This window comes from Manis pentadactyla, chromosome 3 (genome assembly GCF_030020395.1).
Source record: "Manis pentadactyla isolate mManPen7 chromosome 3, mManPen7.hap1, whole genome shotgun sequence".
NCBI lineage: Eukaryota > Metazoa > Chordata > Mammalia > Pholidota > Manidae > Manis > Manis pentadactyla.
In genome coordinates this window covers 128,270,390-128,296,207 of record NC_080021.1, presented here as the reverse complement: position 1 = coordinate 128,296,207, position 25,818 = coordinate 128,270,390, and the positions used below count along the sequence as shown (strand labels likewise).

The window sequence follows — 25,818 nt, the reverse complement described above, 5'->3', positions numbered from 1 at the left end:
CCTCAATTTCTAACAAAAGGAGAGTAAACAATTATCATGTAGCCAGACAGTACATACTATGCAGCTGTTAAAAGAACAGAGCAGGTCTCTTTTTTGACATGGGAGTATAAAAGAAACACTATGTACAAACAAAACCAATGGTGTGCATGTGTGTGTGTAAAAGTACATACAGACGTGTGTATACATGTGTGCATGCTAGAACGACTCTGGCAGGAGATACCCTGGCAAACATCCCCAGGAGGGAGACTACAGGGAGCGGCTGCGTGGGCAGGGACTACTGTGTACCTGGTGCTACTGCTTCAACTGTTTACACCAATGTGTCCTCACTCGTGTTACTTGTATAGTTTGAAGGAACAAAATTTTCTTTTGTTAATTATCAAAAAGTACTTTGGGGAAGAGAAGTAAAGGTAATAAATGATCTTACTAAGGTAAAGAAATTCACTGATCTTGAAACTGATTTTAAAGAATTACACTGTAAAAATTCATGATGATTCTAAGCAAAGTGTAACAATTCATGGATGGTTAAATTTATGTATACACTGATATACAAAAGGAAAAGGATCAACTATACACTCAAAGGATGGTTCATTAAGGGGTACTAACCTAAATAATTTTCTCAGGGAAAGACACCTGTCTGGACCAAAACAGACAAATGAACTGTCTCACCTCAATGATACACTTCTCCAAAGACTGGATATCATTAAGAGCTTCAGGATCCTGATGGATAACCACAATTTCTTTCAAAGGATACTAGGAGGAAAAGGGAGCAGGAAGGTCACTAAGCAGCAGTCCTCTAAACTGGAAAAATAGAATGTTAAATGTCGTATCTGAATCTCAAGCTCCACACTAATTAGGTACAACTACTACTAAGTTATTCATGCCCTTATTGCAGAAAAAAGTTATGCCATTGCTGGAAGCTCTCTACATTAAGAAAATACTCCAAAGATACAAATATTTAGGTCTGTGCAATGTCAAATAAATAGAATGCCAAACCTTTATCGGAATAGTTTTTCGGTCTCGAATCACTCGCCCAAGTTCAACCACAGACTGCATTCTTGACACTGCACTCTCAGTTTTCTTGTCAATCAATTCCTCTCTGATTGGCAGAGGCAGGGATGTGAAAAAGATCAGATTTACAAGGAGAAAACCCCAAACAATAGGCATGCCTAAGTGAGAAAGAGAGTCAGGCTAGAATGTGACAGTGTGGCCAGGCCTCCTGGTGAGGCAGCTGGGAAGCATGCTCACCTGCTGAGGGCCCAACAGCTCCCTGATGACTCCAGTGAGGCTGCCTACACCCACAGTTCTACAGGGGGTCCACTATAAGCATCCCTCCCACCCACTGTGGGAGGAGCAGCTCAAGTAGAAGGAAGGGCACTGAGGGGCTGGAGCAGGGAGCTGGGACCCCTGAGTGCATCTCTATGAACCACCCCCCATAGCCCGGGCAAGGCTTAGTCTATTTGACTTACCGAACATGGGGCAGCATGAGGTAGTGGATGCTGAGTGTGTCCTTGTCCTGGACTGAAACAGGGTCGATCAGCATCTTTAGATTCTGGTACATCAATTCAGTAAGAAACGGTATATAGGGGGCCTGAATGAGGACAGAGGACGGCATGTCGTTCATGTGCTGCCATCACTAACTGATCTAGACTGGAAAACAGCCAACTCAACAGTCTGGAGGGTGTTATAGCAAAGTGCACAGAGGTGGATGTGAGGTTATAAACACACTCTGAAGGACAAAGGCCCTCACTTTGTTCTGATAGTATGGACACCCACGAAGCGTGGCAGCCATGTTCACATGACAGCTGCATCAGTATGCAGGGGACCGGGTGTCCCACACCTCAGAAGCCTCATCCGTAAATGGGAGAAGTACTACCTGTTTCACAGGATGTGGTGAATGAGGCTGGATGGGAGGCACCAGGCACAGGACCTGGCACAAAGCCAACTCTTCTGCATGTGCCCAGACACAAGCAGAAGGCTTATAACATCATCCTTGAGTAGCAGGAACAGGACACTGGGAATAAAACTGTAGTTTGTACTTACATATCATTTGATTGGTATCTCCACTGGCTGGATATTGTTTGTGATATATTTGTTTGGTTAGACACTAGCTCAAGAACTTCCCAGTAGCTCAGTTATGGGAATCCAAAATTCCCATAAGATGACTTGTCATTCATGGGGAAATTGGCTCTTGACTGGTAATGTACAGCCAGTGGTGAAAACAAAGAATCCAGCTTTTGAAGTTATTTCTTAGCCCTTACTTGACATAGATAAGCCAACAAGATTTCTGAAAAGGAACTAGAGATAAGTTGTTTTAAAATTTCTATTTCTGTTTCTGGTGGAACAAATGCAGAATGGATACAGACAGAGGCTGCTGTCTCCTGGCCCTGTGAGCAGTGGAGGTTCAGAACGGTTCAAGCATCTTACCATCAGTCTGCACAGAGAAAGCAGAACACTAAACAAGGTCTCTAGAGCCATAACACAATCCTCCATCCCGTTTTCACCCTAGTGGATAAAAAAGAAACACACATTAAACTGTCAAAAAAATAAAGCATTTATTAGAAGAAGGCAATTCACAGAAAGCACACAGCATACAGGCAGGACAGATAAGCTAGGACAAATGACCAGAGCCATAGGTGGCCTGTGGTCAAAGCAAGAGGCCAGGCCAGGTCTCCTTACTACCCCACCTCTGAGGCTGAGCAGAGGGACAGGGGCTCCGTTAACAGCAAGGGCCGACAGCTAAGTGTAGGATTCATATACAACAGACAGAACAGGTGCTTACTGGAAAATTTAGTACTTTTAGGTAAGATTTCTATTTTTTTTAAAAGCATATACAGTGTATTTAAAAAATAATTATGTTATTTCACTGTAGGAAAAAATTAATGAAATAAAAAGGAAACTCACCCATAATTAAGTTGCAGTAATTAAGTTACTATAAATATCTTAGTGTATATCCTTCTAGCCGTATCATATGTGTGTGAGATATATTTTAACAAAAATGAAATTACTGCTTTATTTTGGGTTTCTTTCATGAATGCATTTGAAGGCAGGACTGACAAGTGGGGGGAGCCACCACCTCCTGGCTCACACCCTGTATTCACCATCAGTGTTTATGTACGGCTCAGGTCCTGGGACAGACCCATGCTTCACTCACCCTCAAGCCCCAAGAGGCTTAGGGAGGAGTTCTGTCAGTAACCGACTAATCCTCCAGAGGTAGAGGTAAGAAGGCACCCCTCCTAAGATCACAGCCACACCTGACATTTGCAAAATATTGCATGAATGTATTTTGGATTTTAAAGGGTTTGTTCAGATCAATCCTGTGCGGCCCTCAGACCTTCCCTCCAGTATGACATGTCCACAATTGTGTTTTGAAAATACACAAGATGACTTAGAAATTACAGGTTACCACCCATCAAATGGCAATAAATATAGCTAATATGCAATGTGAAAGATAAGGAAAAAAAAACTTCCAACAATGACAGCATCTGAAAATGTTCCTTTTCCTTCTGGCTGTGCTCATTTTTCTTCACCTCTCACACACCCCACATTTTTTGCTCTCCTGAGCAGCATGCACTTACCTTCAATCTTCTGCGGTTCATCCTGACATACCAATTGGTCAGAACATCCACAAACTTGACCAGGCGAGGGACCACAGTGTAGAGCCTGTAAGCTAGAAGTGGGGTTGGGATCAAGAAGAGAAAAGGTACGCTATCAGGGTGCTTGCGCAGTATGAGAGAGGGCAAGTAGCCCTGCCCACCAACAAAGAACCAAGCCGATGCAATCTCAGCGGCTTGTTCACTGAGGGCCTAGGACATGGCGGCCATGGTGGCCAGGGGTACCCCTGAGGGATACACACAAACTCCCGTGTCAGTGAGAAATGGGAATGCCGTACATGTGGCTGAGAGGCCACACCTATGCACCACATGGCTCCATGAGGCCCCATTTACCTGGAGCTCTGCAAGGCCGCAGCACTACGATAGCTGACTTCCTTTCACTGTGCTGTCCTGTACCCAACTGAGAGACACACAAGCTCTAAGTACATGCTAGGGGACCCAGGATGGACCAGTGCTCCTCGATCAGAGGAACTCTGCCCCACAGGGATATTGGCAATGTCTGGAGACTAACTGGGGAGGTGAATACTCCTGGCATCTGGTAGATGGACCCAAGGCTGCTGCTCAACAACGACAGTAAACCACTGCACAGCCCAGCCCCATCACAGACAGCAACCTGGCCCAACCGTCACAGGGCTGCTGCCGGGCAACTTGGCACAAGTGGGCAGCAAAGAAAACAGGCTTTCTTAAGGATAAAGTAGCCAAGGAAAGAAAGCTAAAGCAGGCAGCAGAAGGAGAGAAGAGCCTTGTGGGGTTAAAAGTCAAAGGCCCCCGAGGAACTGAGGGAAAGCAGGAAGGGAAAGGCATCTGGCTAATCTTGTTTGAGGCACAGGCTTATTTTAAGGACATTCCCATTCACCTTCCCCTTATAACTGATACTTTGTTGCACACAATCACCAAAACCAAGGAAAATTAAGACTAAAGATCACAAACACTTTGTGTTAACATGAAGAGCCCAGTGGCTGTTCATGTGGCTCCTGGTCTAAGCCAAAGCCATAAAGAGTTGCCAGGCTCATCAAGGCCAGAACTGACAATGGGCCAGACCCCAGGCTCCTAGAGAGGTGATTTCTGTGATTGGAGGCCTCTCCTGTAAAGGAGGGCCTAAGTTATTTCTAGGCTTTACTACACTTCTCATCTTCTAGAAAGTCAGTTTCTTGTGTTTAGGTTCCAGTTCTTAGACAGCAAATGAAGCCCACAAGGAATGACCACACAATACATGGGAGCCATGAGCACTCTATAGCTTGTAGACTGCTCTGGTCTCCATAAGGGATTGCGGGCACAAAGCCGATAGGTTGGGCAGTGGGGAATTGCACCCATCTCCCACACACCTGTGTTACAACTGCTGCCTAACCTCTAGTTCCCAGGTAGACCAGGCCCCAGATCGTAGCCTCTGCCATGGCTCCCAGTCCACTGGAGCCGGCACCTGCTTGGCAGCTCCTGCATGATCACAGGACTGGGGAGGAAGGTTAACCTCACCAGGGCATGTATACCAAAGCTGTCTCTCCGCCTCTGCCCACTGATTTTATCAGACCCATATGTGCTCAGACCCATCTCAGGTCTCCTAGTTGGTAGTCTTCTGGCATTTCTCACCTTGACTTATGGTTGTTCTACCATAACCTTGAGGAAACCAACATAACCTACTTTTCCTCTATCTAAAACCAAATTTATTTTCATTAGTTAACAGAAATACAGGGAAATGTTCATTTCGTTATTGCTTTTCTGTTATTTCCTAGTTTTTCTAGACTGTGCAGGGACTACTTATTCAATAACTAAAGAAGACCTGAAAATAAATACATATTAATAACAAGCCTTACTTAACAAGTACCTAATATCTGCCAGCTACTTTCTGTACATAATCTCTATTTGAACCTTATAATAACTCCAACCAGCATTTTTCAGAGAAAGAAATTGAGGCTTACAAACTTTTAGGCAATGCTTCCCACAAGAACAGGTGACAGAGTTCGGTCCTGAACCCAGAGCCCTCCAGTACCAAAGCCTGTGATTCCAAGGGACCACATGGTGTCTGTGAAGAGATGAGGTCACTGGACACCCCCCAGGACAACTCCCCAGGCCTTGAAACAGCACATTTCTACAAGTAACAAGCCTTAAAAAAATTGTATTTGAGAGATTAAAGGAAACAATTTATCTATTGTTCTGTACCTCTCAAAACCTCTCTATAATTTCCTCTGTGTTTATAAAGAAAAAGCTAATTATCAAAAGGGCAATTATAAAGAGAAGAAGAGTCCTTATTCCTGGAGGACAGCCCAAGAGAGACGCACCTGCCATTTCAGTCTCAAAGAACCCGATGAGTGACTGCATGGAGGACAGGACCCAGCGGTCTGTGATGTTGGTGCTTTCTTTAACTATGCTTTCATTGTAGAGGAATTCCACTTCTTCCTCCTATGAAGTAGAATTATTGACATATTGGCATGCTTGGGGGAAATGAACTTTTTAAATCACTTAAACTAAAAGAAGTAGCTGACCAAACCAAACTCACAAGGAACCCAGACCCCACTGGCAATCTACATTTCTGATTATCAGCAATATTTTCCAAGTAAGCTCTGAATTTGGGACATTTAGTCTACAATCCTGAATTATGTTTCTGAGTGAACTAAGGAGAATTTAGAAAAAAATATCCTTCTGCAGCAAAAAGTGATTATAAATTGAGAAATATTTCAAAGCCTTGCCAGTAGGTACAGGATTTAGTTACTTTAAAACCTGAGAAACTCAGTAAAACCAGCTAGCATGGGTAACTGTCTATAAACTGAAAATGAGCAGAAAGAATTAACTTATATTGTTCAACTTAACCTAGCGTGCTCTACTCCATCCCTTCTTTTCCTTTGCAAAATCCTCCTTCATCTTGAAGGCCCACTCCCCATGCCTCCTACATAGCATCACCTCTCGGCTGGCAGGGCAGAGGCCACGCTGGCCCTTGCTATCTTGCCCAGACTAGCCCCAGCTGTGGGAGGTTTGCCCTGCCCATGTCCCTAAGACCCACACCTGCAGAGACCTGCAGAAGACCTGCCTGAGGACCTGGCCCAAGAGTTGGTAGGACCAAAAAGACAGGAGCAACACTGGGGCGTAGGGAAGATGCCTGTCCTCAATTCACAGGGAAAAGCCCACACCAGGAGGGATCATGATCAGAGTCTGAGATGAGCCAGGGGCAGCTGGCAGTGAGCAACCAGCCTGCTGGATGCACTGCTCAAAGCTATGGTCTCCAACCAGTTTCTCAGGAAGGAATACATCACATGTCGTCAAGTGACTCACTAAGGAGTTCCACCTGTGAGGTGCTGGAGATGAAAAGATGACCGATATCTGAGCCCTCAAAGCACAGCCAGGCACATGTGCGGCCATTCCGCTGGCCTGAGCAGCCTGCGGGACAGGGGAGGCAGCCCCCAAAGGAGGCCCAATGAGGCAGCAGGAGAGATACTCACCTGAGTCCTCATCATTACCTTTTCTTCCTAACAGCCCAACTCACTCTCTGGGAGCAGCTGACTCTTCCCTGGATCCCCCATACTGGTTTCATGAGTGGGTAGCTGCCTGATTAAATGACTCCAACACAACTTTCCCACAGGCAAGGCCCCTGTGTCCATGGAGGTGTGCCTCCCAGCCGGTGTAGGTGTGGTACTGTGCTCCCAGCCGGCACAGGCCAGACACCCGTCCTGCCTTCACTATGGCCTCTCCAGTGGCTCTGAGCCCCTGCTCACAAGGCTGGCTCTGCTGCATCACCTACGTAGCTCCCCTGTGCAGCCCACCCCCTATTGTCCCGCATAAACCCAGCTCAACCCAGCTTGGCAGGGCAGACCCCCGCCCATAGCATCGCAGTCCAACCTTTTGTAGCCTCAGGACATTCTGGATGAAGAAACGGTAGGCATTGTACCAAGGGAGAAGCACGTCCTTCAAGACATCACGCACACCCTCCTCCTTAAAGCGCAGGTTTTCTGCTTTCACCACAGGGGAGTTAATCAGATATAATCTGGAGGAGAAAAATTATATGGAAAAGGAATGCTGATTAGTACACCAAATCTTATTATTTGATGTGCTGACAGGGCAACACCAAAATTCGCATTTTTTCCTACTGAAGGGGGGAATTATGACTACTCCTCTAATGGTCAATTTAAAACTGATAAAGCTCTTAACCTGTGTAAGGGACCTAGCAAACCATAAAGGAGAGATGTAGCCCCACCGTAAAATAGGGCACTGGCAGTGCTGAGGAAGCCACCAGCCCCCCAGGACACCACACATACGCCGCAGGGATTCACAAGGAGCAGTCTCGTGTGCTCTGCCAGCATAGAGGGGGCTCTCAGAGGGCAGAGTCAGGGAATGCTGCAGAGCACCCAACTCCATGTCCAGGCACAGACAATTATCCACCCAGGTTGTCAGCAGTGCCAAGGTGAGGCTAACAGGGAACTGGGGATCTCAGGATACCACATTACCTGCTCCTGGGCCACACAGTGTCCAGGAAATGCTAGGGATCAGCCCAGGGTGAGTCTCCGTGTCTTGAACAGGAGGATGGTGAACAAGGCCTCTGTGCCTCAATGTTCATGACTATGACTATTTCAAGCTCACATTTCTCTAAAGCTTTTCAGTATTAATTTTTATTTGCTCTAGCATAAATATACCTCACACGGCTGTTCCGAGGAGGAAATGATGCAAGGGAGTTCTAACACCAACAAATGGCTGGGCAGCAGAGGTCCTTGCCCTCCAAGACATCTCCCGACTTTGTACCTAGAAAGCCATCTCAGGAGTTAAAGTCAACACCATACCAGTGTACCTCTCCATATAATGGAGATACATTTTTTAAAAGCTCATTATAAACCAAATATAAGGAACATGGTCAACAGAATGAGAGATGCTTACATAAAAAATGAGAAAGATAAACAAGGCAGAACATTGTTTTGTACCTGAGGGCATCAGCACCGTATTTCTGGATGATTGAAAGTGGGTCCGGATAATTCTTTTTTCGTTTGCTCATTTTCTGGCCATCACTTGAAAAACAAAAGGGAGATGCCAATTAAAGTCAAACATCATACCCTATCTCTCTATATGGTTAAGGAGTATTTGCAAACTGGTATACAAATGCAAATGGGATACAAGCCAGTGTGAAGGACAACAATGAAGCTATATTGTTAATATTTGTAAGCTGCTTTATGGATACAGTGGGGAGTCAGTAGGGAAGCTTCAGGATAGATGGCAGTAGGAAGGCAGATGCCAGTGTGTGACAGGTGAAAACATGGGCTCAGCATTTATCCAGAGAACTCAAAACTTATATTCATGCAAAAACCTGTAACAAAAGTTCATAGCTTTAATCATAGCAAACACTGGAGATACCTCATATCCTTCAGCAGGTGAACTGTCAAAGTGTGGGCCACCCACGATGGAATCCTGCTCCTTAGTGAGAAGGAAGTGTATGTGCACAACCTGAGGGCCCACAAGGGACCCACCTCTGGGCAAATGCCAAACCCAAAAGGTCACACAGTTGACCCTTGGACAATACAGTTTGAACTGTGAGGGTCCACTTATGTGCAGACTTTTCAACAAATATAGAGAAAAAATTTTTGGAGTTTTGTGACAATTTGAAAAAACATATTCTCCTTTCTCTAGCTTACTCTATATAGGAATATAATATATAATACATATAACAGACAAAATATGTGTTAACCGGCTCTTTGTTATTGATGAGGCTTCTGGTCAACAGTAAGCTATTAGCAGTTAACTTTTGGGGTGTCAAAAGTTATATTCCAATTTCAACTGCACAGGGCAAGGTTGGCTGACTCTAACCCCCGTGTTCAAGGGTTAACTATACACAGTACACTTATACAACATGCTTGAAATGGCAAAATGACAGAGATGAGGAACACAGTAGTGGTTGGCAGGAGTCAGCGAAGAGGGTGAAGGAGCAGCTACAGAAGGGCAACAGATATGTGATGTTGAGCCCGTCCAGCCTCTTGGCTGTGCTGGTTATACTAGGACCTACACGTATGGTAATGCTGACACAACTACACAAAGCAGCGAGTACATGTAAATAATACTGAGCAGGACTGGCAGACTGTAGCAACATCCTGGAAGTGATAGTTAAGAAAAATGTGACTGCTGGAAGAAGCTGGGCAAAGCACACCAAGCGGAGGGTCTCCTATGGTTTTTATAACTGAATGCAAATATACAATTCAATAAAGTTTTCAATTAAAATGAAAAAAGCACAGACTGCAGAGCCAGAATGCCTAGGTATAGAACTTGAATTTACCACCCGTTTGCTCTGTGACTATGGGAAAATTATTTTTTTCTGTACTTCAAATTTTTCAATGTCAAAACAGGAATTAAAAGACCCATTTCCAGTACTTCTGGGGCTTAAATGATTTGAGTGAAGCTATGTGAATGTTTCACAGCAGGGCCTGCAATGCTGGGGGTCTCCTGCCCCTGCACAGCACACAAAGCCAGGCATCTCCATAACATTCTATTTTCTTAATTTCATTTATATTTTCACTTTTAACGACTACAGGCAATAGAAGCAAAGGAAAAATAAGACTCCCTCATAATGCTAGAAACTTCTAGAACCTGTAGTGTTACCATATTAAAAAGAAGACAACAAAAATCCACACAAAAGGACAAGCATACAGATTAAAAAAGCTAGAAGGAAAGGCACCTTATAAACTCCTAAATGACAAGTGTTATTTTATCACTAGCAGCACCACGGGATGCCATGTGCCCCAGCCCTTCTCCCTAAGATCAAGGGGCACGTGGACACAATGAGGGATGGAGAAGTGGACAGGAGAGGAGGTGGATGAGAAGGAAGAGCAGCAAAAAGCATAAAAGCAGAGCTGGGTGTTCCTGTATGCCTCTATTCACCAAGAACAAGCAGACCTAACCAGAAGGTGAACACAAGCACAAAGGGAGCCCAGCATGCCACCAAGGGGTGCACCTGCCTCGCCAGGACGAGTCCATTCACAATCACGTTCCTGAAAGGTGGCTGTCCAAAGAGAGCACTGGCCAGCACCAGCAGTGTATAAAACCTGGAAGACCCAGAGAAATAGTTCAATTAAAACAGAATTCTAAGCATAGGAAAAAACTGTGTTCACTTATTGAACTGTATTTCTATTTCAGATGAGTTATAATTCTTGATAATGACTTAAAACAAAGGTTATTAATCATTTTGGCACTTTAAAATTCTCTATCATGCACTGAAAAATTATGCAGAGGACCCATTGTGGACCAAATTTTACTAGAGCTTCTGATCAGGGGAAAAAAATGGTGCCTAGAATGAGGTATTGTTCCCCCACAAGTTGTGGGCAGTGCCACTGCCCTCCTCTGGGAGCCAGCTAGCCAGCCAGCCACAGGGCACAGCAGGGTGGCACTGGGAGGTCTCTCAGGCTGAAAACCCAAAGGAGCATGTCACCTTTAGCACAAGTCATGTGGGACAGTTTGGTGAGAAAAGATGTAAAAGCACCCTCATCTGAAAGTCAAAAGGTAGACTACAGGGCTCAGAAATGCTTTTGTTCTATCAGGTGTTATGTGCATCATTTGTGTGCTAGCTAGTTTATTCACTGAAGATCCCGTCACATCTCTACATGTTGTCCCAGTAAGAGGGGCTCTGGTGTCATCTCCAACCTGATATTGCACCTCAAGAACATCACGGGACATAAGTTGAGGAGGGTGGAGACGAGACCCAATGCCTAACATAAAGGCCTGACCAGACATCTCTCTCTGCAGGGCAGGAGGGGCAGGAGGCACAGGAGGGCCCTGGCTCCTGGGAGAGGCAGCCCAAACCTGAGGAAAGAGGAAGTCAGTGTGCATGAGGGGACCCATGAGGACTTTTAACAGCTGCCAGACATTACCACTCTTGAGGAAAAACTTCCTGGTGAGCCATCTGGCTCTCTCTAAGAAGAGGAGTTTGTGCCAGGTAGCTGTTCATACAGATAATTGGACTGGAAGCTGAAAGCAGCACATTCTAGAACATTAAGGCTGGAATTCAATTAGTTTGTGATGACTACAAGTTGTACAAGCAGAAAACAACACCAACATTCCTTAAACACTGCTACAAAAAAAATTACTAACAAAAAGTAAAGTCGGAACCTGGGTCAGCCAAGCTCATCTTCAGAGAAGGCAGCTTGCCTTACTCTAAGAGGATGAGGTGGTGCTTTAAATGAGACACCAGGAAAACCAAAGCCAAAATCCCACATGTTTGTATACCTCAGATTTGTAGCATCCAACCCATGTTGTATAGAAATACTCATTAAACATTTGAGCACTGAAGTAACAAGCTAAGAACACATAGGAAGTGTTTTGTATCACTTAATCTCCTAGGATAATAAATCTCTATATTCCAAAATGTCAGTGAAATAATACAAACTCTAAAACTGCAGCCCTGCTATACTGAGAGATTCCTACTCAAACAACACATTGATCATGTGCTTGGTGGTGAGGAGCAGAGGGCAGCAGAGCTGGTATGTCTGACACAATCTCCCTGGCACCAGCTGATTACATGTGAGGTGCTCAGCAAAATATCTCCTAAATCAAATCAAATCAATAAAACACTTGAAAGAACAAGGAACATACCATCCTCTGGTTTGGTCAATGCCTTCAGCAATGAAGTCTGCAGGAAATGCATCCTCAAACTCCCTCTTGTTTTCAAATGGATAATGCACTTGAGCATAGGGCATGCTGCCACTCTCGAACCAACAGTCAAACACCTCCGAGATGCGATGCAATGACCCCTTCCCACAGCGTGAAGGGATGGTCAGATGGTCAATGCTAAGAAACAAAATGGGCATGTCTATGAATTCTAACCACAACAGAACTTGCAATTTAACTGCCAAGAGGAAACACAATGCCTGGACAAGCTCCTTCATATGCATCTGAAAACAGAAATACTGGCAGTTATTACAGGCTTCCAGAGAGCACCATCTGGAAGACTGTATACCAAAGTCACCTGACATTTACCTGTCAGAGGTCACCTTGCCTCAGCATGACATGAGTCATCAACCAAGTGTTCATCAAATAGAGTGATTTCCACATGGAGCTCTGTAATCTGCTAGAGACATGTCTTCACAAACTAGCCCCCAGCCTGATGATCTGAGTGATGGAACGGAAGTGAACCCAACATGCAGAAACTGACCTCTCTCTGTGGAGATCCGAGACCTTTGCCCCTGACAGTTCTTCAAGTTCTGCCATTGAGCCAATGCATACTACCTGTCAAAACAAATTTAAAAAGCAGGAGACCCTCAGAGCCAAAGATCACACAGAGTAAATCTATACAGTGTTCACATTTAGTTTTAGAGACCTTCGGTCTGCAGGACATTCATTGCTAATATGCCTTATACCCTCACACAAGGCTGCAGGTCACTGTCTGAAGAGGTGAGCACACCCTCACTACTTTGCTACCTACCCCTGCATCAGAGGAAGTCCCTGCGTGGACAGGATTTCACAGCGTCACAAATATTTCTTGAGGGTTTACTAGGTCCAAATCTCTGCCACAAATAACCAGCCTAAATGAAATGTCTGGACTATAATTCTAAGGCATCTTAGTTTCTTTTCAGTGCTTGGGGTTTGGCTCTTTAACTTGGGATCTTTCTAAGTCAAAGCCAGATCAAACTAATCAGGTTGAAAGATCTTAGGATCATGTCCGGGTAAGGAGGCTATGCAATGGGCCCAACTGGGGCACTCAGGACAGGGGAAGTCATCTGACGGGCCTGACTGCACCATTAGGAGCTGGTGTGGCTTCTCACCCAGGTGGCGTTTACCATGGAGTGGCCTCTTTCTCTGCCCTTCCTTAAAGTGCTGAAATGTCTCCTGATGCAGCTGTTGTTGCAGGTCTCTATGGGCAATTTACCGAGGTCCCTGGGCTGCTCTTGCTTATGATTGTGCAAATGCTGGATAGAAGCCATGTCATGAAATGCACCTATCTACCTTATAGATATTATACACAAACACAAAATCACTTCATTTGTAAATTAAAGTCTGCCAATGCTTTGGTAATTCTATTTTAAGCCTTCCTTTTTCACCATAGGTGGGTCTGACATATTATGACTTGGTACAGGGTCTAGAGTTTCTGTTCACCAATAATTCACAAGGAGAAAAAGAGATCTAAGCAACACAAGACAAACAACTTAATGTGTGGCTTTTCTGGAGAAAAATATAAATTTAATTCTTCACTTTTACACAGAAGAAAAATTTTTTAATTACTATTTAATGGAAGTAAAAATAAAGTAGGAGTAAGTTAAAAACCCTCAAAACATTTTCCTATTTATGTCATGATTCTAGGAAAGGATAGAGAGAGAAACAGATGGACTAAGAAGGGAGCAAAGAAAAAGGAAACCAGACTCTCTCACCCCACAGTGAGATGTACCAACTAAGCACTCCAGCAAAATTTGCATGGGGACGCCACCCCGCCTCACCTCCTCGAAGTCCTCACTGGCCCACAGAGGGATAGGGGTGCCCCAGTATCTGTTTCTGGAAATTGCCCAGTCACGTGCATCCTTCAGCCAATTTCCAAATCTTTTTTCTCGTACAAACTCTGGGACCCTGCAGTGAACAGATCAGATGATCATCCATGTAAGATCATTAGTAAGTAAATTAGACCTGTTTAGTAAATTCATAAATTCCCTGTTTAGTAAACCAGTAAATTCGTAAATATGTCTCTGTGCAATGCTTTGTGGACCTGGCATTGTGGAACGCTGAGCTCACTCCTAGGAAACTGTCTTCTGCATGGGCAGTGCAGATGACGTCCAGCAGCTCCATCTGTTGCGAAGCTCCTGGGGAGGCTGCTCTCCACCAGGGAACCCCACAGAGGCACTTCCCAGGCCTGCTCCCCACAGAGGACTGACAGTCCTCTCACCAGCCACCACGGTGCTGCCCAGCCTGCCCCACTCAGGTGGTCTTCAGGTCAGCCACAGGTAGTACTTTTATTGAAACTCATTAGCAAGGGTTCCCAATCACCTACAAAATCAGAGTTCCCCAAGGCCCAGCTTTCAGTAGCTCACCTGTGGGTCCCCTGCCAATGCTCTTAGGTTCTAGCGATGAGGACAGCCCCTCGTAATGTGCTTTCTCACCTCACCACCCTTTGGCTCTGCCATCCTCCAACCACAAACCTCCTCCCCTGGGGCTGCTCCTGTCCCTGCCTAGTAAATGCTCTGCATCCTGTGAGGTTCAGCTTTGTGGGAAACCTTCCCAAGCTTGAGGCTGAGGTAGGGCACCCCTGGGCTCCCAAACACCCTGCTCTCCGGCACCACGGTTGCTGCCCTGTATATAAAGGTCAGTTTACAGGCCTACATACCATGAGGCTACTGTACTAACAGTCCATACCAAGCGCCTCACAACATTAGAGCTTCCTAGGTATAAAAATGGAAAAGCTGCTTTTCCTTGAGAAATCAGGGTCACTTTGCGGGAAATACAGAAGCTATAGCTTATAATAATTTCCTTTTACTGCCCTGAGATTCACCCTGTTCTTCTAAAATCAAATAAAGTTTTTTAAGTGAATTGGGTCCTCATGGGAATAAATAGTGATTTGCTCTCAAAACGCTCAGTGAAAATACTCTTCTGGAACATACAGACTCGGGTCTTTTTCCTCTTGCACCTGAGGCTGAAGTGGCACTTCTGCAGGTCACACAGGAGCTGATGCAGGGCTCCTCCTTGCAGTGCTTACCCCAGAACCAGTGTGCACAGGACACAAGCACCAAAGTAGTGAGCATAATGGCTTTGTAGGTACATTCAAGAATGTTTATCCTGAAAATGACTATTACTTAAACTTAACAAGACTCTGAGAGTACAGCCAGATTGTTTTCCAGTCATTCCATTCTTTAAGTCAAGTAAATGGCAATTTCTCATTTTCACTGGGTTTAAAAAAAACAAAAATGCTTCCCCCCCCATATGCCGTATCATAAGAAGGATGCTAGTTCTTTATACAGCATTATTTATTTTCTGTTCCTGAAAATACAGGATAAAAAAGTTATTACCACAATATGTAGTGAAAGATGTCTACTAAAATTATCACCATTTGAGGGAAGTGTAACGATTACATACAGGCCATTGTGAAGACACCAATCTCACTGCTTACCAGTAACACAGGTCATTATTCCTCAGCAGCTGTTCCACCATGTGTTCCACTCGCACGAACCAGCTGGGTACTGCTTTGTAAATGAGGGGTGTGTCTGACCTGGGAAGCAAAAGGCAGAGCCTGGCTGGTCAGACTGAGGTTTGCTGGCACTCAAGGTAAGGCCAACCTTTAGTTTCTTACTGATCTTACCACCACCTATTGGGTCCTCTTTCAATATTCATTTTTATTGCAAATACTACCTATCTCCACAGCATCAGTCATCTGCCTCTACAATACCAAGAAAGCAAGAGCTAATAAAAGAACAGAACAAAAAACGAAACCTAGTTCTACTAGTGTGTGAGAGTTGTTTAGGGAATAATGTCAACTCAAGTACAGAGGAAACATGGGAGCAGAACCTCATGCACTAAGCATTCTGTTTCACCCACATCTTTATAGTGTGATCTTGGATTAAAACTTTTATCACATTTTGTTTCTCGCCACATTCCATTAGAAAATTTTAGAGACGTCTCATCCTGAAGAAATGTGGCCCCAACACAAAATGTATTTGTATGTCTATTTTTCTTACACGATGATATGGGAACCACAAGCAGGTGGAATGGGTGCACGTGCCCAGCATGCCCATGGATCTGAAGTTCTAGCTACAACGGTCTCCACTTCTCACCTCCAGCAAAAAGGATAGCTGTGAGTGAAGGTACCGGCAACAAGAAGTCGGCCCTGTTCTTTCAGGATCCTGATGATGGTTCTATCAGCATCCTGTCGAAAAATTAAAACCCAGCCATTAAGATATCCTACATTACTTTACAGTACAATTAAGTATATTACTAAAATCTGGTATTTTGATACCTTTATTATGAGCAAAAGGCACAAGTATTATAAAAATAATTGATCCACATTTTAGCCACTTTAACACTTTAAGTACTTTACAAGTATATTCCAAACCATTTAAGGTACTGAGGTTTCAAACAGCACAACTGCCCAAGGCCACAGGCTGCTCCTGGAGCCCAGTTTCTGTGACCCCTGTCCCTGAAACTATAGCATGCTTCCTCTCAAGGCACAAGACCCTTGGAATGAAACTGACATTAGGTCTATCTTTTCTGCTTTTATGTGCTGAAACAAAATGAAACAAAAATGACTTCCTTTCACCAGCTGTGGAAATTATTTAATAAAAAAATTATTAACAAGAGAAATATGATGAAAGCAACTTTCCTATGTCATAGACACGGACCTTCACATACTGTCCAGCAAAGTCGATCACTTCTGCTGTGAAACAGCCTGAAGCATCCACAGGGCAAACAGGGGGAGAGTCTTTCCGAATGATGTTGAAATCCATACAGACACGATAGTCATCCTGAGGAGGAGAGGGAATAAAAAACAGTGCAAGTGTGGGTATGAGAGAGAGGATTTACAAGAGAGAATGACTCATCATTCTGTATAAATGTAATCAACATTAACTTTCCTCTCAACTGAAAGTAATTTAACAACAGGAGGTGGACCACCTAGTCCAATCTTGCCAGCCATCACAGACCCCTATATAGCAGAGTTTTATATTCCCTGAATGACATATGTAAATGCATTAAAACTCAATCACACTTGACTTACAACAGCAGTCCACGTATGCACAAAGCAGAAGCACATTAGGTATAAGGCATGACCTGTTACTGCCATATGAAGCTTGATGTGTGCATGGATTTGCATCCTGTCCAGGAGTGCCCAGGATGACAACACTGATCTAAACTTGAAGTATTCCTTTTATGGGTTAATGGACTGGGCCCAAGTGATGCAGCTCACCTGGATGACACAATGGTGCTTCAGGAACACACTGTGAGCAGTGTTGGCAATAATGAGAACAAGCATTTATGAAGTGTTGTCCACAGTGCTCTGAAGGCTTGACTGCGGACTGCATTATGTGTTAGCTCATTTATTCTTCGCAGCAAGCCTGCCAGGAAGGCAGACAGTGCACTGGGTTCTACCATGTGTTCACTCACACAAACCACCAATATAGATGAGGAAACTGGAGCACAAAGAAGTAATTCACTTGCACAGTGGCAACGCTTGTTGTGGGAGCCTGGCTCCCACGTCCAAGATCTTCATTGCTGTGCTAGGCTGCCTGACTCCAAAATTAAGGACTGCCTTAGGCTACATGGTCAAACCACACTCTGATTTGACTCCAAGACAAGGTGGAAAATCAGTGTGCTTCTGCCTGGGCCTTGTTCACCTCTTGTTGTGCTGAGAGGCTGCCTGACGGGGTACCCCAGGTGGGCATGCTGGGAGCAAGAGCGTAACTGTGGGGCCATCAGAGAACACCTGGAACACCCTGTGCAACACAGACAGGAAAAGCGCTGAAGCCCAGCAATGTGAGATATTTAGTGTAGAGCATACAGCCCATCCACTTTGACTGGAGAGCAGCATTCCTGAACAGAGCCAGAAAGACCGAGCACAGAGTCTGCAGAAGCCACTCAGCACACCTGGCAAGGCTGCCACATAGAAGGTCTGTTGGAAAATGTCTACCAAATGGGATGAAGGTTGCAGTTTACAGATTTGTCTACAACATTAACTTGCCTGGCACTGAGGACAGATATGCAAGGTTTACTATAGTAAATGACAAATACACTTTAAAAGAAAAACTAAACTATAATTCAAACCAAGAGGTCTTTTTCAAATTTATCAGTGTAGCAACCACACCAGTTGACTCTAAAATTATGAGTAACTGAAATTTGACCAGTTCCTAAAACACAATAAATAGTATATTCAAGAGTGCTTCCAATCCATTTGAATATTGAGCAGGTATAAGGTGATATTAAGAAATTGTTGATCTATTGGCTATCACAATGGCATGGTGGCCATATTAAAAATAAAGTCCTTATCAGTCAGAGATGTGCGTGGAAGTATCTGTGATGAAAGACATGATGTTCATGATTTGCTTCAAATCCCTCCAGACAAAATAAAAAAGATGTGGGGATGGGAACAGAGAACTAAACAGATAAAATAGAATTTTCAAAATATTGATACTTAATGCAGCTGGATGAGATGAACATAAGGTTTTATTAGAGTATTTTCTTTACTTCTGTGCATGTTTGAACATTTCTGTAATGAAAATCCCCACAGAGGGTGAGTATGATAGTAAAATGACAGAGACAGACTAGCTCCCTGCCGCCCAGACCCCTGACAAAATGACCCAGGAGTGAACTTGCAGGCCTCTAAGGGGGCTGGGTCCATTCTTAAAAGCCAGGCATCTACCCTTCCAATCACCCAACTTAAAGGAAGCAAAAGAAGCCACTAACTTACCTGGGCTGCCTGTTAGGGGCAAGGCTTGACCTGAGGTGAGGACTAGTTTGCTCTAAAACAGGTGCTCTTAACCCCTATGCATCTGTTTTATACTCATATACATTACATTAAAAATAATAGTTTTAGAAAAACTACTCTGGGCAAAATTTAAAATCACTCTCATTGTACAGGTTTGAGGATATGTCAAGTCTCCTTCTGTTCCTAGGGTAAGTAGTCAGGAACACAGGAGAGGGGATGGAGACCTCCTGCATTTTGACAGTCAGTGACTACATGTTTCTGCCCTTTTCAAAACTCACCAAGACGTACACACCACAAAGAGCAAAGTATACCACGTGTAAACTGTGAATGGATAAAACATGGAATGCATTTTAGAAAATGAGAAAACACAGAACACCCAGGCCTTGGCCACCATTTTTAGAAATAAGCTCAGTGTGAAAAGGAATTGCAGATACAAGGTTTTTTACAAGCCATTTTTGGGGGGCAGTGAGCCTGAAAAGAGTTGGACTCCCCCCGGAATAAGGATGAGGAGCACAACACATGCATGCACACGATCCAGCGGTTGCTGACACTCATGTCTTATATGTATGTCTGCAGATTTATGTTACTCACAGCACCGAAGTAAGGAGCCTGGTGCACAACCCCTGTGCCTTCTTCCTCCCTCACATAGCTGTCAACAAGCACTGTGAAAGCACCATTCTCTTTACACTGGAAAAGAAAGGACAGCAGGCTTAACAGGGGAAACACTACTGTATCACAGTATTAATTCAATAACAGTGTTTGGTAAGAGACCAAAAGAACTTTTAACATGAAAACTTATTTTCATAAATAGAAAAGACAAAATAATCTTGACTGGGAAGAAACATGTGAATTCAACACATCTTTTCCATGAATAATGACTCATCAGGTAAACATGAAATAATTATCTGAGGACTTGCAGAGAAAATTTTCTAACTTCCTTGGCCACAAAACTGTTTTTTTTATGAGTTCTCCCAACCCCCCACCCACTAGCCTGACCCACCTACACTTTATCAGTCTTAGTGTGTTCTTAGACCAGCCCTGTGCACTTAGTATTCTCAATCATGCTCCTCTCAGTCAGCATGTGTGCCCACAGTTACATGTTCTATTGACAGGTACTCTGCCCACTGTGACACTGGGGGAAATGCTTTTAATTTGATTTTCTTTGAACATGAAAGTTGGGTCAATAGGTACACTGTTGTAATTCTCCCACCTACCCCTTCCCCCATTTCTTTCCACACACCCTTCCTTTCAGTCAAACAAACCCTTTGCTTTCTTATCTCTCTGCCTTTGTAAAAAGTACTTATGGAAATAATTTTCACATTAAATCCTATGATCCTGTGAAAAAGGTATTAGTATTCCCATGTTTTAAAATATTCTGGCTGGTTCTATTTCCATTTCCCAGATGAAAAAACTCAGAACAAAGATGAAATGGTTTGTCCGAATTACTTTAGTGAAAAATTATGAATACTGGACCCGAAAAAGTGTCTTCTGGTTCCAAAGATAATGTTATTTTCAACTACCTCACAGCTCTTTACTTCTCTGGCACTGGCTTAAAACTAAACTTGAAAAATAACCCGTATTTTTAATTGCTGTAATCCAAATCACTTGGAAATATGTTTGGTATGATGTGTGCTAAAAGGTGCATCTTCAATAGTGTGCAGAGTAGGAGAGAATGTGTGTGTCCTAAGAATCAGCTGTGTTTCTAACTGGAGCCAAAGAAACCCCACTGCACTCCTGTCTCTCAGGGTCTAACTCTGAATCCTGCCAAGGCTGAGTGGTGTCAGCAGTCACCAGACAGAGTTCCCACGCAGTATTTCAGAATATGTGTTTTTTAGGTATACATCAGATGATTCTGTCCTAAATCAAAGAATTTACATCATTTGTCCAAAACTCACTGAAGGTCCCAGAAATTTCAGGAAGCTAACTAGGATAGGTATGATTCAACTCAATTTGGTATGTCCTGAGTGTACATTCCAGACAGACCTCTAACTTAACCCAAAGTTCCTAACCAGTGTGTTCATGTGTTCTTTCTGAGAGGGCTGAGCTTTCCTCAGGTTCTCAATTAAGAGGCACTGATCTACTAGAAGAATTCTAAGACAAAAAAATATGACATAAAATAGAATATGTTAACATATACAAAGAGAGCAATAATGACATTTTTCAGATGGAGAAACCATTTCAAAAAATGCTTTTTCAGATGCTATTTGACTTCAGCCCTGAAAAGTGGGTTGTATTTGAGCAAATGTGATATTAAAGAAAGGGGAGGGGTTTTTTAAACAGGAAAAAAACTTAATGAAAACAAAGGTAGGAAGGAGGAAAAGAAAGGGTCAGTTTGACAGAAGCAAAGAATATGTTTAAAACATTTGAGGGTGAGGTTAGGAAGCAGGTCAGCCTTGTGCCAAGTGCAGAACACCTGGCAAGGGATGTGCTGGCAAATGACTACAGGCTCACAGAAGGGACAGGACCAGGCAGAGCTACAGAAGTCCCTCAGCAGCTATATACAATGAGGAATAATGCCATTACTCAGCAGACAGGAAACATGGGAAAACACTCAAGGTCCACAAAAATGAAGAGACAGAAGTGAGCAATATTTTGGACAGAGCCCAGTGGGCAGAGGTCACTTGCAGTAACCAAACTCCTCTCCTGCATTGAACCAGAACAGAGAGGTAAGCAAATGTTTTAGCCTCGGTTGTGAAGCAATGTTCTACAGACTAATGCTATGCCCAACTGAATATATTTCCACCTAACCTGTAATGCCTGGTTTGAGGGTGCTGCTCATTGTTTTACTTCTAGACCTATAAATAAGGACAATGGGAAATTCCTGCTGACCTTATTCTTTTGTTGGTGGTGATGGGGTTTGCAACCACAGCTGTGGGTTCTCTATTGTTTGAAAATGAAAACAGCTTTATGATTCCTAAGAAAACTAAGTTATAAATGTATGAGCTCTGTTGTGGTACCTAGATTTAAAACAATCACCTCATCAATTTCTTTGAAATGAAATGTTCACTTTTATACACAAGGCTTTATTCTGAGTACTTTTATAAATTTTAAAAAATAAATAAATGTCCCAGGAGATATGTACACTATAAACAATAAAAATACACAGATATAATTCTTACCAAAGAATGATTTCTTATGTAATCTGAGTAAAAAGTATTAAAAAATTCCTTCAGGATTTTAATTATTAAAATAAAAATGCAATACAAATAGGATTTAATTTTGTTAGTACTGAAACAGACTTTTGACTCAGGTGCACTCATACAAACAATATGACAGCCACACAATGTGAACACAACTCCAGCTGAGAGTGCACGAGTGGTGGAGAGCCCTGTGGGAGACACCCTGAACCCACCTTCACAAAATAGTCAAACAGAGGCTTGTATTTCTTGCCTTTGAGGTAGATACCAGGAAATCTAGAAAAAAGAGAAAGGCAAATTCACAATTCGACTAAAATTGTCAAATAAATTAGCTGCAGCTACATCAGCCACCTCAAGTCACCACTCTCTTCTGGTTTACTTATTCCTTAGTGGTTAATGCTGGAACAAGTGACCTGAACATACTCGCTATTACTACTTAAAACTAATCCTGATTATTAACAGCTTCTGGGTGAAAAAATGCCTCACTTTTTACAACAAAGATCCACATGTGTGCATGCAGGTACACACACATCCACAAATAATGCTGATTTGTGTACTCACTGAGCCAGGATCTCATAGTCACTCTCCACTTTATAGAGGGCTGATAATCGGGCTTCCATTAAAATGAGTATTTTTCCTCTGACAACATCTGTGAGAGTAAGGGAAAAGTGGACTTCAGGGATATTCAGACTCGGGCAGACTCTGAAGACGCACAGCAGCATACTATGCTGTTGGGCTCCTGCGTCAGGGAACTCAGCACTCAAAGACACACTGCAAAGAATGCAGGGCCCGCTGCTTTCCAGACATGGAAAAGACAACACCAGATGTGGTTAGGCAGCTCAGCAGTTGTTAACTGCATCACTATCAGTTTTAACAAAATTAATCTTATTTTTCTCCAACCATAAGTAGCATGTATAAATGTTTAAAAATTCAAGAAGCTCACAAAGTAAATGTATGCCTAATCTCATCCCCACCCAGACACTATTATTTGAGCATCTATATTTTTCTACATATGTACATAACATACATATTATCTAGACAGGTAATTTAATAATTATAGGATGTAACTCAGACAGTTTTGCAACTTGTTTTCACATAGTATTTTGTGAATACCTTTCCATAATTACAACACACAAACCCTTCTCATTCTTATAAATAGCTCTGTAGTGCTCAATGTTATGGAGGTACAAGTTATTTTTAACATAACTAATATTAGATATTAAGGTTGTTTTCAAATTGTTACTACTATGAACACTGGGATAGTGAACATCCTTGTATGTACTTTTGTACTCTTACTGGAAGTGTTTCTGGAAGATACCATCCTAGGAACAGAAAAGGTATATACAAGTTTTTATTAAAGATATCTGGTTCACATTTAAAATTGAATAGATACTGACAAACTGCCTCACAAAATTTAGGCTAATTTAAACTCCCACCTGTGAAGTATGATATATCCAAGAATTTACTATAGCCTATGACGTACATTCAGTTCACTACAAGAAAAATGAGTATGGGTTGTTCTGAAGGCTTTTGCAGTTTATGAAAACACTGCTGCAAATAACAAATTCTTCCACTCACCAACTCTGACCTCAGAGGACTTCACAGTAAGTGGAATCTGCATTTTATGAGTAAAACTCAGGATACTAAGCCTACCAAGTGCAAGAGTGGTATGTAGGCAGTACAGCTGACATGACTGACATCTACGCCCGATGCCCCAAAGGCTGTTAGGCTCACCACAGAACAGCCACGTTCCCATGGGTGACAAAGGAACACAGGCTGCAGGTCCAGAGAGGTAGCAGCAGACACAGAGCCAAACTGTGCAGACAACAGCTCTCTCCCAGTGGATATCATTGGTCCTGTCCACTCCCAATGCACAACTAAATAATACCACCACCAACTCTCGGTCCTGTCCACTCTCAGTGCACAGCTCAATAACAATAAAAATACCCGTTTTCTGGCCCAGTCCCTTCCCATTCCTTTCTCAATATGCTTTGCTTGCCAGCACAAGCTACTGGGAATCAAGTTCACTGTCTTGCCTAAGAAACAAAGAAACAACAAAGAATGCTCCAAAAGCCACTATGAAGTCATTTGGCCTCCAAACCAAGACTGACAGATTCACCAATTCCAGGAATATGACCTTTTAACAGTCAACCAGGAATTTTCTGGTCAGCACCTAAGAGGTAATCTGTCACAGGCACCTCAGCATCTCCCACAAAAATGAGGCCATCTGCATGACAAGACCCCCTGCTCTTCCTGAGGGAAGGGGACCTGGCTAGAAGCAGTCTCTTCTTTTCCTTTGCTGATAACTTCCTGCCCCGCCCTCCATCCTATGAAAATCTTTCATTTTGTACAACTCCTTGGAGCATCTCTCTATGTGCGAGACTGGATGTTGCCTGATTCATGAACCACTCAATAAACCCAATTACATCTTCAGATTTACTCAGGTGAATTTTGTTTTTAAACACCTGTATGGCAGACTTTTTTCTGTTCATGAGTTCTTTTCTTTCCCTGGCTTCCCTCCTCCCTCCATAAACTATCAAAACCTGAAGGTAACTCTTCCTTTTCATTACTAATATCTATGCAAAGGACCTCATTGAGATTATGGTTAACTCTACCAGGGAATACATACTTGAAAGGCACAAAGTCCTTAAGTCCTAGTGCCAATTCTGTGATATTATGATTTCTAATAAATACAGACTTGGTTTTAGTCCCCAGTCCTGGCAGAGCTCCTGAGACCCTTGGAATTCCTAAGTGATGAGAACCATAGGCGTCTTTTGATATGTTAATGAGATGATTTATGGAAAGCCCCCAAGGCAACTCAAGGATGGGGAACCAACCACAAGATTACAGGACTGACTTGCATCCCCCCACCTATGGAGAGGAGAGGTACTGGAGATTGATTAAATCCTTGGCCAGTGGTGGAGGGAGCTCAATAATGCCTACATATTGATAGAAAAACCCAAAAGGATGCAGTTTTGAGGGCTTCCAGGTTAGTGAACGCATTTACCAGCCCAGCTCCATGGGGGCATTAGTACCTGTACTCAGCTCCCTTCCACAACCTCTCCCGTGTGAATTTCAAGCACTGTCCACGAGTATCCTTTATACTAGCCTTTTACAATAACCTGGTAATCTCATAAGTAAACACAGCCACTATTTCTTTATTCCCTTAGACCTTCACTAGGCTCTCCACAGTCACCTTCAAGGATCATTAACCTCCTTTTGTCCTTTGTCTTCTTCCCTGAAGCCAGTTATGGGGGTGGGTGATGTTGGTTGATAACATCTGTGTTGCAGAGTTGATACCAAATGTGGTGTCAACATGAACCACATCAGGATTCCCAGGCAGCAGGAGGAGGATGGGATCAGCCCATAATTCTGAGAAGCTCCAAGGCCCTCCAAGTTCATGCCCTGACCCCCACATTTCTTTGCTGATTGTATATAACTTGGCCCTTCGCTCAATGGGGCAAGGCAGATTTGGAAAAGCTCCTCAGCCTTGATGTTGGGCTGCTATTCTGATAATATACAGCTTTCTTTGCTTCACAGAGTTCTATGAGCCATTGGCAAATAAAACTCGAGGAGGGGTCAGGGGTCTGCCAGAAGTACATGTGACAACCTGGACTTGTGACTAGTGTATGAAGTGGGGGTGTAGTGACAGTTTTGCAGGACTGAATCCTTAACCTGTGGGATCTGACACTAACTCCACGTAACTGTTGTCTGAATTGAG

General features: G+C 43.3%; 1 protein-coding gene across 4 annotated transcripts in view; it reads right to left on the bottom strand.

Annotated features, from left to right (window-relative positions):
• The window catches only part of IARS1 (isoleucyl-tRNA synthetase 1), a 98,969-nt gene that overhangs the window by 47,542 nt on the left and 25,609 nt on the right, over window positions 1-25,818 (bottom strand). For all 4 annotated transcript variants that reach the window (XM_036896842.2, XM_057498430.1, XM_057498431.1 and 1 more), the window contains 18 exons: window positions 22,659-22,746; window positions 22,313-22,373; window positions 19,552-19,647; window positions 16,883-17,005; window positions 16,319-16,410; window positions 15,658-15,756; window positions 14,000-14,126; window positions 12,721-12,794; window positions 12,162-12,356; window positions 10,532-10,618; window positions 8,513-8,596; window positions 7,440-7,584; window positions 5,888-6,008; window positions 3,576-3,667; window positions 2,425-2,502; window positions 1,467-1,588; window positions 994-1,096; window positions 667-750 (listed from right to left, as the gene is read on the bottom strand). In XM_036896842.2, the coding sequence (XP_036752737.2) occupies window positions 667-750; window positions 994-1,096; window positions 1,467-1,588; window positions 2,425-2,502; window positions 3,576-3,667; window positions 5,888-6,008; window positions 7,440-7,584; window positions 8,513-8,596; window positions 10,532-10,618; window positions 12,162-12,356; window positions 12,721-12,794; window positions 14,000-14,126; window positions 15,658-15,756; window positions 16,319-16,410; window positions 16,883-17,005; window positions 19,552-19,647; window positions 22,313-22,373; window positions 22,659-22,746 (1,871 nt within the window). The remainder of the gene's footprint in view (window positions 1-666; window positions 751-993; window positions 1,097-1,466; window positions 1,589-2,424; window positions 2,503-3,575; window positions 3,668-5,887; window positions 6,009-7,439; window positions 7,585-8,512; window positions 8,597-10,531; window positions 10,619-12,161; window positions 12,357-12,720; window positions 12,795-13,999; window positions 14,127-15,657; window positions 15,757-16,318; window positions 16,411-16,882; window positions 17,006-19,551; window positions 19,648-22,312; window positions 22,374-22,658; window positions 22,747-25,818) is intronic.